The 12,887-nt window shown below is 44.6% G+C and overlaps 1 protein-coding gene across 1 annotated transcript in view; it reads left to right on the forward strand.

Moving 5' to 3' along the window:
• The window catches only part of DLEC1 (DLEC1 cilia and flagella associated protein), a 96,997-nt gene that overhangs the window by 22,129 nt on the left and 61,981 nt on the right, over positions 1-12,887 (forward strand). Inside the window, exons 6-9 of the mRNA XM_061127795.1 lie at positions 4,383-4,493; positions 6,017-6,210; positions 6,417-6,637; positions 7,715-7,793. Of these exons, the coding sequence (XP_060983778.1) occupies positions 4,383-4,493; positions 6,017-6,210; positions 6,417-6,637; positions 7,715-7,793 (605 nt within the window). The remainder of the gene's footprint in view (positions 1-4,382; positions 4,494-6,016; positions 6,211-6,416; positions 6,638-7,714; positions 7,794-12,887) is intronic.

Below are 12,887 nucleotides of genomic sequence, written 5' to 3' on the forward strand. Positions count from 1 at the left end.
GGAGACCTGACGTGTCTGTGGCCTGCAGGGAGGGAGAGGTAGAAGATACAGTGGCTTCAGAAAGCTTTACGCTTATGGGGTCTTGCTGGGGACCAGGTGATGGGTAAGATGCTTTGCGAATGTTATTCCACTGAATCCTTCCAACAACCCTGCAAGTTAGGTTTTCTCTCCATTTACAGGTGTAGGAGTTGAGAGAGAAGCTCAGATGATTCCCTAAATTCCCATAGCTGAAAAGGGCTGGGACCCAACTTTGAACTTGTGTCTGCTGTCAAAGCCCATCTCTCTCTCCTTTCAGGAGGAGGATGAAGACCTGTTGTCCAAGCACAGTGCCACACAGTTGTAGATAACTTCCCCCAGGGTGTGTGGGGCCCTGTCCCCTCTCAGGGCTGCCCTCGCTGAAGCTCAGCCCCGTGAGACAGTGAGCACCCCGTGCAGATTCCGTATCTCCTGTTCCCCCTTCTCCGCAGCAGTCGTGTAGCTGCCAGACCCCCTCCCTCAGTCGTGGATTCAGGCAGAGATAACTGGTAGTGGATTCTCGGGAGGATTTGTTGGTTGTCTGCTATCTGCCAAGTCCGCGGAGTCAGATACTGTCCCTGGTCTTTGGTAGGATTCTTCTGGCTAGAGATCAGGGGAGATTACATAATTATTTGTTTGTTTGCTTTTAATGAAAGTGGAATAAAACATTGAGAACTGGGAAACAGTCATCAGCCAAGAGCGTTTTCCAGTGACCTTCATTTTATTTTTTTACTCCAGATAATTTTAAGTTACGGGCTTCCTACGTGGTGCTAGTGGTAAAGAACCCACCTCCCAATACAGGAGATTTAAGAGATGTGGGTTTGATCCCTGGGTTAGGAAAATCCCCTGGAAGAGGAAATGGCAACCCACTCCAGTATTCTTGCCTGGAGAATCCCCATGGACAGAGGAGCCTGGCAGGCTGCAGTCCATGGGATCACAGAGTCGGACACGACTGAGTGACTTAGCACGCAATATTAGGTTATAAGCAGACACTATCCACCCTGGTTTCTCAGCCTTCTGCTGGCAAGGTTTCTCTTTTTTATTGCAGAAATAGCAGAAGTAGAGACCTTAATCCAGTTCCCTGGACACCTTTCTGGTTCTGCTTCTTAGGGCAGAAAGTGGTGTCCCAAGAACCTCTTTCATAACCTGGATGATTGATCGTGAAGATGATTGTTATTTGAGGCACTGAAGTAACCATTCTCTCTTTGCTAATACAAATGTCACAAGGTGGAAAATGTGAAAATTCTCCAGACAGAGGGAGAAAGATCAGAATTCTGCAGAATGTTCTGTGCTTTCGTTCCCTTTCCTTGCTGGTATTTTATCTGCATTATCTTTTGGGAAAGGGAGCAGCCAATGCCTTGCAGTGCCATGCTCAGGAGCAGGGTCCATGTAGGAAGCCCACCCTTCCTACAAGAGGTCACAAGGCCAGTTCAGGGTGCCCAAGGCTCACCTGGTCCACGCCTGAGGTGGAGAGAGACTTCCCAAAGCCCTGATAACAAGCTGCGCCCCACCAGCCCTGCTCCTGCAGACACGGAACTGCCCACAGCCTAGGGGAGGACCTTGGAGGGAACGGTATCAGAAGAGAGAGGATACATCTCCTTGCCACATGGCCTTTGCCGTTTTTCTGGAAGCTTTATCTTATCTTTTAATATTTCAAATAGGCCATTGCCAAGTCCTTGGGAACTGGGCAGGACTGTGTCAGTTTTGCATCGCTGCCAGTCCCTGCTGAGGGCTCTGTATTGCAGAGGAGAGGCCTGGGCTCCACATTTGCCCAGAATGGCCCTTTCAGTTGTGGTTCTGGCATGGGTCAATGAGAAGCTTTTGGTGAATTTTGGAAGGAAGCCTCTGTTCTCCAGAGGCAGGAGCAGGTAGATGAGCAGTTTTGAGTTTCACAGCAGAGACCAGATCATGTCCCAAGAGTCCCTTGCTTCAGTGCTGTGGGCTGAAGTTCTTCATGATGAATTAATTCCCTGACCTCTCTCGCACTCCGTAATCCCCTACATTCAAAAACCTCCCCTTTATTTGGCTGCAGCGCAGCTTGTGGGATCCTAGTTCCCCAGTGAGGGATTGAACCTGCGTCCCCTGCAGTGGAAGCATAACCTGCGCCCCCTGCAGTTCACATAACCCCTGGACCATCAGGGAAATCCAGAAAGTCCTCTTTAAAGCACCATGTTTGTTAATGGAATAAGCAACAAAGCTTGAAAACTTTCAAGTCTTCCATTCACCCTATTTATTCCTTAATTTTTATCAAAGTAGTAGTGCACATGATTCTTTTCTTTTTTTTGGCTGTTCAGTTCAGTAGCCCCGTCATGTCCGACTCTTTGCAACCCCAGGGACTGCAGCGCGCCAGGCTTCCCTGTCTATCGCCAACTCCCAGAGTTTATTCAGACTCATGTCCATTGAGATGGTGATGCCATCCAACCATCTCATCCTCTGTCGTCCCCTTCTCCTCCTGCCTTCAGTCTTTCCCAGCATCAGGGTCTTTTCAGATGAGTCAGTTCTTCACATCAGGTGGCCAAAGGATTGGAGTTTCAGCTTCAGCATCAGTCCTTCCAATGAATATTCAGGACTGATTTCCTTTAGGATGGACTGGTTGGATCTCCTTGCAGTCCAAGGGACTCTCAAGAGTCTTCTCCAACACCACAGTTCAAAAGCATCAATTCTTCAGCACTCAGCTTTTTTATGTTGCAACTCTCACATCCATACATGACCACTGGAAAAACCATAGCTTTGACTAGACCTTTGTTGGCAAAGTAAAGTCTCTGCTTTTTAATATGCTGTCTAGGTTGGTCATGACTTTTCTTTCCAGGAGCAAGCGTCTTTTAATTTCATGGCTGCAGTTACCATCTGCAGTGACTTTGGAGCCCAAGAAAATAAAGTCTGTCACTGTTTCCATTGTTCCCCCATCTGTTTGCTTGGGGTGGGGTTGGCTGTGCTGAGTCTTTATTGGTGCACTTGGACTTTCTCTTGTTGGAGTGAGCAGCAACTGCTCTCTAGTTGCAGTGCATGGGCTTCTCAATGTTGTGGGTTCTCCTATTGTGGAGCACAAGCTCTCGGCATGCAGGCTTCAGTAGTTGTGGCTCGCGGGCTCTAGAGTGCAGGCTAAGGAGTTTTGGCACACCGGCTTAGTTGCCTCATGGCCTGTGGGATCTTGCCAGACCAGGGGTTAAACTCATGTCCCTTGCATCGGCAGGCAGAGTCTTAACCACTGGACCACCAGGGAAGTCCTGTGTACATGGTTTTAAAAAACCAAATAGTTTAGAAAAACTTCTAGTAAAATAGAAAAAAAATCCTCACCTACATATGTCATTCCACATTTGTCCAGACCCACAGACTGTAGAATACCAAGGTGAATCCTAATAGAAACTTCAGGCTTCATGTGATAATGGTTTGTCAGTGTAGGGATCATCAGTTGTAAGGAATGTTGATAAAGGGGGGAGGCTGTGCATGTGTGGGGGCCCAGAGTATGTGAGAAACCTCTGTACCTTCTTCTCAATTTTGCTACAAATCTAACACTGCTGAAAAAAAGAGTCTGTTGGAAAAACAGACTCACCTTTCCCAACTTCAGTCCACTTGCCAGACATGGCCATTTTTAGCTCTAATTCTTCTGGAAGCCTCTGAAAAATATACCTTTTCTACTGTTTCTGTGCTCATCAACCAATGATGTTATTTATCAACTTCCCATTGTATTAAATGAGATCTCCTCTCATGTGTCTGCTGGTTGGTTGGTGGTTGGCTGATGTAGCTGGGCTTAGCTGACTAGACCAACGTCCAGCTGTGTGTCCAGCTGAACGTGGTTCCCCCTGCCGCATGTTGGGTTCAAGTCTGCTACACGTGGATTCCTGCTGGGGTCCGGGGTGAAGGGCCAGGAACTCTTCTCATGATGATGGCAAAGACGCAAGAGGGAAGGCTCAGCTGCACAAGCACCTTTCAAAATCCTGCCAGCATCTCATGGTCAAAGCACATCATACCACCAACATCAAGGGTGAAGAAGTGGGCTCTGTCTCTAGTAATAGGAACTGCACACTCACATGGCAGGCTTCTAGCCATGTGAAGAGTGAAGCCAGAGAAGAGTGAAAAATTGGGGCCACTCATCAATCTATTCTATTTCTCCTAACTCTTTTTTATTGACCTCTCTGTGAGTAACCATATTTTGGCTCCAATAGTATCACAACACAGCCTTGCCCAATGGTTGGCCTCTTATAAGTGACCAACTTAAATACTCACTGCTAAGTGTCTTAAATTTCAAAATGACCACCAAAGAATTTTATTAGGTGGTTTAGGCTGGGAGGATGAAGAAAGCTTGAGTGTAGTTTCTTTGGCATCAATCTGCCTTGAAACACCTTTTCTCATTCCCTTCTGTGTAGTGAAGACCATCTTCAGGTGGTGTGTGGACAATGAGTTGCTACGGAAGCATCATTTGATCTGCCCGAATGATTACTACAGCGATCCAGTGCCATTTTGCTCTGCACCTAAAGGTAATGCCTCTGTACTGCCTTCCAGCCTCTGGTCCCACTCCAGGGAAGTTCTTTAGAAGCAGGACCACAGCAGCCACCTTTGTGCCATTTCCTTGTTCATAGGTCTTTTGGTCGTGGCTATTGGGAGGGTCAGCTCTGAGCATGCCACTTCCTTACTACCTTACTGACTCCTACGAGATAAAAGTCTCAGCTTCTCAAAATGGAATATGATACCCTAATTGGTTGCCCAACGACAAGGTGTGAAATTATTTTAAAATGTAGTTGAATGAATCACGAGAGGGTGGATCTGCAGACATAGACGAGCAAGGGAGCAAGTGTCTCATGGGCTCAGAACACAGACCTAAGGGTTCTGCATACCCCTTACAGGCCAGGAGCGACTTTGAGTGTGGAGAGAAGGTTGGGAGCAGCGAAGGCTATGTGTGTGTGAATGTGATACTGGGCTAGTTTCCTGCGCTGTGGGAGGCAAGATCCTCTGAGAATGAGTGCGGTGGGAAGCTGTCTTGTGGGCTTAAGTAGGAAGGTAAAGTTTTGGAAGCATCACCCTTTAGATCCTGTGACCAAACATCTGGATGGCAGCCTGGTGGTGCCAGGCTCCAAAGGTAAGCTCGTCAGGAGCCCTAGTCAGTGGGACTCTGATGACCTCTTGGGGTTTTGGAGCTGAGAAAGCCTTTGGGGTAGGAGGATGGGGGTCCAGAGAATTGAGGATGTAGATGAAAAGAGAGTTTAACTGACGGCCTGGACCCTGCTGACAGGTGAGGCCAGAAAGAAGGAAGCAGAACCAAGTGCCTGGGATACTCAGCCACTTAATTTCCAACCAACTTTCAAATAACTATCTTAGGCAGATAAATAAGGATGGATTTAACATGTATTGAGGATTTTGTTTTTCCTGTGGGATCTGGTTCTATTTCTTTTTCAAATCAGTTTTATTGGAGTATAGTTGATTTACAGTGTTGGGTTATTTTTAGGCATATGGTAAGGTGAGTCAGTATACATATACATATATTCCACTCTTTTTTTAGATTCTGTCGCCATATAGGTCATTACAGAGTGCTGAGTAGACGTTATTGAGCGCTCACCTGGCGCTGCTAGGAGATGGGATGGTTTCACTGCTCTCCTGCTGGCAACGTTGAATATCCTCACTTAACCTTTTGGAGATGATTTTGCAGTCCACAAAGCTAATCCAAACTTTGATTTCACATGTGAGCCTTTTAAAAGCGTGTTCACACATGCGGTATGTGTCCATGTGTATGTGTGAACAGTCGTCCTCTCCTGTTCCTGGCCGTGTTTGACAAATGAACAGATAATACAGTGTCAACACTAGAGTCTCAAGGATACAGAGTAAGTTCCAGGAGTAACTGATATGCTGAAGGGCAGTTATTTAATACATCTGGTGTAGGAAATATAAACATTTAGAAGAAAGAAAAAAGAAGCTAGCGGTGCCTCTGGTAATTTCATTTGGTCATCTTGGATGGGTCACCTCCTCCCCTGGGTCTGGTAACTTCCTGTTTTTCCTGGTGCCACAGGTGTCTCTGTCCCTGGATATTCAAAACCCACGTTTAGTTCTGAGAAACGTTCCATCCCAAAGAAAGAGCTGACCAAGAAGCCCGCGTGCAGGAAGATGTCCTCTCAGTCTGCAGAGGAGACGGACTATACTATGGACAGCCTCACATGGGACTCGTCTTTTAAGGCCAAACTCAGATCCAGAGCAGCCGTTGAGGTGAGTTTGAAGCCAGTGTGGAGGTGGGGGGGGCGGGCAGGGCCATGATGAGGGGGAAGGGGTTCCCGGTGACACACGTCGTCGTAATGAAGCCACAGCAAAACAGGAGGGTGTCCTTGGCCATCGGGGGTCTCGGATCAGCAAGATGTCAATGCACATGGCCTATCGGCCTCTCATTGACTCTATCCTTTTCTCCCATTTCAAAGAAAACAGGTTTACCAAAGAATAAAAACTGGATGAACCATTTACGGGTGCCCCAGAGGCAGCTGGAGCGGCTTCGGCTTGCCAGGATGGAGAATCGGAACCACTTCCTGAGAAACCCTCGCTTTTTCCCTCCTAACACTCCGTTGGGAGGCAAGTCTCTTCTCTTTCCTCCCAAGAAGCCAGCACGGATAGGCGAATTCCAGGATGGGGAGCTGGAGGAGAGGTGCGTCTTTTCCTGACTTGCATTTGCAGAGAATCTGACCCTGCAGAGGAAAGCGCAGAAAGAAGGTCGTGGATCTGCCTTGCTTCTGGAGGGTCCCCGAGGTTTGGGGCCAGGGGGTCAGGATCCAAGTCGAGCAGGGCTTCAGGGCTGCCTAAGGGTGTGGCCTTGGGACATCCCCAGAGTCCTGGGTTTGTGCTTTTCTGACCTTTTCTTGAGGAATAGGGGTTAGTGTTGGCCCTTTGCTTATTTGCTAAATTGTCCATATAAAGGGAATGATTTGCTTCATGGGTTCATAATTTTAATGGACTTAAAATGATTAGTGTGGGACTTCCCTAATGGTCAGGTGAATAAGACTCTGTGCTCCCCAATTCAGGGGCTCAGGTTCGATCCCTTGTCAGGGAACTAAATCCCACATGCCACAAGTAAAGATCCTGCCTGCCGCAACAAAGGCCTGGTACAGCCAAATAGATTGGCTGTACCAAAAAAAAAAAAACTATTAATGTTTATTTATTAGAGAAATAATGTTTTTATTTAAAAAAAATATGTGCTTAGACTTCACTGGTGGTCCAGTGAGTAAGACTCTGTGCTCCTAATGCAGGGGGCCTGGATTTGATCCCTAGTTGGGGAACTAAGATCCCAGAAGCCACTTGGTGCAGCCAAAAAGAAAAGAGAAGAACCAAAAATGAAAAGATTTGCTGAGAAAAAAATAGCACCTATGTAAAAAATGCAATTAACATATTGGTGTTCGGGATTTTGTATGTAGCAGAGCAGCTCCTCACTGCGATCTATTGAAAGTCAGCCCTCGACACAAGGGTTTGTAAAAGTAAAATAAATTAAAAAAAATATATTGGTGTTTAAGCCTCCAGAGTTTTCCCTGTGCTACGTGTAGCTATATATATTTTTTCACAAAGATTCAATCTTGCTGTAAAATTGTTTGGCGACCTGCTTTGCCAACAATAAAACCCAAAGGGTGATGCGTTGCCAGTCTCTCTGATGGCTTGAATGTATTTCTTTTCCATGAATCACTTACAGGGATGAAACTAACAGCCTCTCTCACCCTCCCTTGCCTTCCCACAGCTGTGCTGATACTCCAGTGTTTCTAGCTAAACCCTCCATTGGATTTTTCACAGATTATGAAATTGGACCAGTTTATGAGGTAGGAATCTGGTTTCTTTACATATCCCACTCTGCTTCCTTATTTTTAAAAAGTCTTTGCTATGGACTTTAAAAACATGCACACACACACACAGGCCATACACAGAACTAGGGAAAAGACTGTCACGTTCCCTTATGAGCCCATCACCCAGCTTCAGTAGTTACCTACCTGCATCCAGCAAGTCTGGTTTCATCTGTTGCCCCCACAGTTTCCTGTATGTGGATCTGTGTGCACATGCGTACACTGGAGTATTTAAGGGGGAAAGCTTAGACAGCATGTCATTCTTCAGTTAATACTTTAGTGAGTATCTCTTACCAGGTAAGGACTTTTAAAGAATAACCATCATCACACCCAGCAGTATTAACAGTGATTCCTTAGTATCAGCTAATATCCACTCATGTCTGATTTTTATCCATTTATTTTTTTTTAAGTCAACTTATAACTGGTTTCTTTAAATCAGAATTCAAACATTGCGTTTGGTTAGAGTATCTCTTATTTCTCCCACATTTTTTTTTTAGTTCCTCCATCCTTTTATTTTTTAAAAGGCCGTCTGTCTGTAGAAAAAACTGTAATTTCTTCCAGTCTAAATTTGGCTCATTGCTTGATTTTATTTGTTTATTTTTGGCGGTGCTGGGTCTTCGTTGCTGCGCAGACTTCTGCCTAACTGGAGAGTGGAGGCTGCTCTCTAGCTGCGGTGCCCTGGCTTCCCCTTGTGATGGCTTCTCTTGTTGCGGGGCATAGACTCGAGGGTGCCAGGGCTTCAGCAGTTGCAGCGGGTGGGCTCGGTAGTTGTGGCTCTCAAGCTGTGGAGCCCGGGCTTAGTTGCTCCATGGCATGTGGGATCTTCCTGGGTCAGGGATCGAACCCATGTCTCTCGCATTGGCAGGTGGATTCTTCACCACTGAGCCCCCAGGGAAGCCCCGGCTTTACTGTTAGTTTTTAATTTAATTTTTATTTTATGTTAGAGTACAGATGTTGTCCAGTGTTGTGTTAGTTTCCGGTGTACGGCAAAGTGACTCAGTTATACGTATACATGCATCCTTTTTCAAATTCTTTTCCTATTTAGGTTATTACAGAATATTGAGTAGAGCCCACTGTGCTATACAGTAGGTCCATATTGATTATCTTTTTTATATGAATGTGTGTATGTTAATACCGAATCCCTAATTTATCCCTCCCCCTACCTTTTTCTTTTGATAACTGCAAGTTTGTTTTTGGAGTCTGAGTCCGTTTCTGTTTTGCAAATAAGTTCATTTTTATAATTGTTTAGAAATCCACCTATAAATGATATGCTATTTGTCATATTTGTCTATCTGACTTACTTCACTTAAGATAATAATCTCTAGGTCCGTCCATGTTGCTGAAATGGCGTTATTTCATTCTTTTTTCTGGTTGAGTCATATTCCATTCTATTAATACATAGGTATCTATTCTTCTTTATCTCTTCATCTGTTATGGACATTTAGGTTGCTTTCATGTCATGGCTATTGTAAGTTGTGCTGCAGTAAATACTGGGGTGCATGTATCTTTTTGATACATTTTTTCTAGATACATGCCTAGCAGGGGGATTGCTGGATCATATGGTTGTTCTACGTTTAGCTTTGAGGAACCTCAATGCTGTTCTCCATAATGGTGTTCCCAGTTTACATTCCCACCAGTGGAGTAGGGGGGTTCTGTTTTCTCTGCCTCTAGCATTTATTGTTTGTAGAGGTGTTCTGTTTCCTTTATTTATGGCTGCGCTAGGTCTTGTTTGTTGTGCGCAGGCTTTCTCTAGTTGCGGCCAGTGGGGCTGCTCTTTCCTGGGCCAGGGATCAACCTGTATCCCCTGCACTGGCAGGCGGACTCTTAACTGCTGGACCACCAGGGAAGTCCTTGTAGAGTTTTCGATGAAGGCCATGCTGACTGGTGAGGTGATACCTCTGGTAGTTTTGTTCTGCATTTCCTTAATTAGTGATGTTGAATATCTTTTCATGTGCTTTTGGTCATCTGTGTGTCTTCTTTGGGAAAATGTCTATTTAGATCATCCACCCATTTTTTGATTTGGTTGTTTCTTTGATATTGAGCTGAATGAGCTATTTTTGTATATTTTGGGGATTAACCTCTTGTCAGTTGCTTCATTAGCAAATATTTTCTCCCATTTTGTAGGGTGTCTTTTTTTTATGGTTTCCTTTGCTCTGCAAAAGCATTTAAATTTAATTAGATTCCATTTGTTTACTTTTGTTTTTATTTTCATTACTGTAGGAGGTGGATTGAAAAAGATATTGCTGCAATTTATGTCAGAGTGTTCTGCCTATGTTTTCCTCTAAGAGATTTATAATATCTAACCTCAAATTTAGATCTTTAATCCATTTTGAGTTTATTTTTGTGTATGGTGTTAGAGATTGTTCTAATTTCATTCTTTTACATGTAGGTGTTCAGTTTTTCCAGCATCACTTATTGAAGAGACTGTTTTTTCTCCATTGTATATTCTATTTTTTAAAAGCTTATTTGACTGCACTGGATCTTAGTTGTGGTATGAGGGCTCTAGTTCCCTGACTAGGGGTTGAACCCAGCCCCCCTACATTGGGATCATAGAGTCTTAACCACTGGACCACCAGGGAAGTCCCTCCACTGTGTATTCTTGCCTCCTTTGTCATAGAGTAATTGACCATAGGTGCATGAGCTTATTTCTGGGCTTTCTCTCCTGTTCAGTTGATTATTTCAGTTTTTGTCTCAGTACCATATTGTTTTGATTACTGTGGCTTTGTATTCTAGCCTGCAGTCAGGGAGCCTGATTCCTCCAGCTCTGTTTTTCTTTGTCAGAATTGCTTTAACTGTTCAGTCTTTTTGTGTTTCCATACACAGTTTTAAAATTTTTGTTCTAATTCTGTGAAAAATTCCATCGGTAATTTCATAAGAGTTGCATTGACTCTGTAGATTGCCTTGAGTAATATAGTCATTTTGATAGTATTGATTCTTCCAATTCAAGGATATACATGGTGTATTTTTCCATCTGTGTCATCTGCAGTTTCTTTCATTAGCATCCTATAGTTTTCAAAGTACAGGTCTCTTGCTTCCTTAGGTAGGTTTATTCCTAGGTAATTTATTCTTTTGGATGCTATGGTAAATGGGATTGTTTCCTTAATTTTTCTTTCTCATCTTTCATTGTTAGTATATAGAAATGCAAGAGATTGCTGTATATTAATTTTGTATCCTACAACCTTACTGTATTCATTGATAAGCTTTAGTAGTTTTCTAGTAGAGTCTTTAGGATTTTGTATGTATAGTATCATGTCATCTGCAAACAGTGATAGTTTTACTTCTTTTCCAGTTTGGATTCCTTTTATTTCTTTTTCTTCTCTGATTGCCATGGGTCTAGGACTTCTAAAACTATGTTGAGTAAAAGTGATGAAGGTGGATATCCTTATCTTGTTCCTGATTTTGGAGGAAATCCTTTCAGTTTTTTCCTTTCAGTAGTTTCCCCTCTATGTCCACTTAATGGAAACTCTTTCATAAATGGGTGGTCAATTTTGTCAGAAGCTTTTCTGCATCTATTGTGATGAGTGTATGTTTTTTATTCTTCACTTTGTTTATGTGATATATCACACTGCCTGAATTGTGGTTTTTGAAAAATCCCTGCATGCTTGGGATGAAGCCTACTTGATCATGATGTATGATCCTTTTAATGTATTGTTGGATTTGATTTGCTAGTATTTTGTTGAGGATGTTTGCATCTATGATCATCAGTTATATTGGCCTGTACTTTTCTTTTTTTGTGGTATCTTTGTCTGGTTTTGGTACCAGAGTGATGGTAGCCTCATAGAATGAGTTTAGACGGGTTGGTTCCTCTGCAACTTTTTGAAAGAGTTTCAGAAGGACAGGTGTTGACTCTTCTCTAAATGTTTGATAGAATTTGCCTGTGAAGTCATCTAGTCCTGGACTTTTCGTTTGTTGGAAGTTTTAAAATCACAGTTTCAATTTCAGTACATGTGAGTTGTCTGTCCATATTTTCTATTTCTCCCTGGTTCAGTCTTGGAAGGTTATATATTTCTAAGAATTTGTCCGTTTCTTCTAGGTGACCCAGTTTCCTGGCTTAGAGTTGCATGTAGCAGTTGCTGTGTTTCTCTGTTGTCTCCTTTTGTCTAACTTTCTGTTTCCGGTCACTGTTCCTCAAGCTGCAGGGTTCTAGCTCTTCTTACTGCTGGTGTCTGTCCCCTGGTGTGTGAGGTTGGTCCACGGGCTTGGGCAGGCCTCCCCGGAGGAGGGACTGGTGCCTACCCACTGGCGGGTGCAGCTGGGTCCCATCCCTCTGACGGGCAGGCCCGTGTCAGGAGGTGTGTTATAGGCAGCCGTGGGGTCAGGCCGTCTTTAGGCGGCCTGTCTCCTGATGGGCGGGGCTGCGTCCCCATCCTGTTGTTGTTGAGGTGTCCCAGCACTGGGGTCTGCCACCTGTTGGGTGGTGCCAGGTCTCAATACCAAAATGATGCCCTCTGGGAGAGATCGCACCAGCGGGTGTTCCCTGGGGTGTCCCCCGCCAGCGCCCTTGCCCCTATAGTGAGCCACAGCTGATCCCCACCTCCCCGGGAGATCCTCTGAGACCCACAGGTAGGCCTGGCCCCGGCTCCTAGGAGCTGTTGCCTTGTTCTGAGTTCCAGTGCACGTGTCACGTCGTTTTTGCGCCCTCCGGCAGTCCTGTGTGGCTTCTGCACTCAAGCCCTGCTGGCCTTTAAAGCCAGATGCTCTGGGAGCTCCTCCTTCAGATGTCAGACCCCCAGGCTGGGGAGCCTGACCGGGGGCGGGTGTCGGAACTCTTACTCAGTTGCAATATAATTGTTTCCCAGTTTGTGGTCACCCACTTAGAGAATATAGGATTTGATTATTATGGTGGAAGTGCCCCTCTTACCATCTTGTTGTGGCTTCTTCTTTGTCTTTGGGTGGTAGAATATCTTTTTTGGTAGGTTCAAATCTTTTTTGTCAGTGGTGGTTCAGTGGTTAGTTGTGGTTCAGGTGTTTCTGTAAGAGGACTTGACCTCAAGTCCTTCTCTGCTTTCTGTCTCAGTTTGACTCTTGCTAATTGCTTTATTACGGTGATGTTAAACATATTCTTTTATCCTC

The sequence above is a fragment of the Dama dama genome, chromosome 24 (assembly GCF_033118175.1).
Source record: "Dama dama isolate Ldn47 chromosome 24, ASM3311817v1, whole genome shotgun sequence".
Taxonomy (NCBI): Eukaryota; Metazoa; Chordata; class Mammalia; order Artiodactyla; family Cervidae; genus Dama; species Dama dama.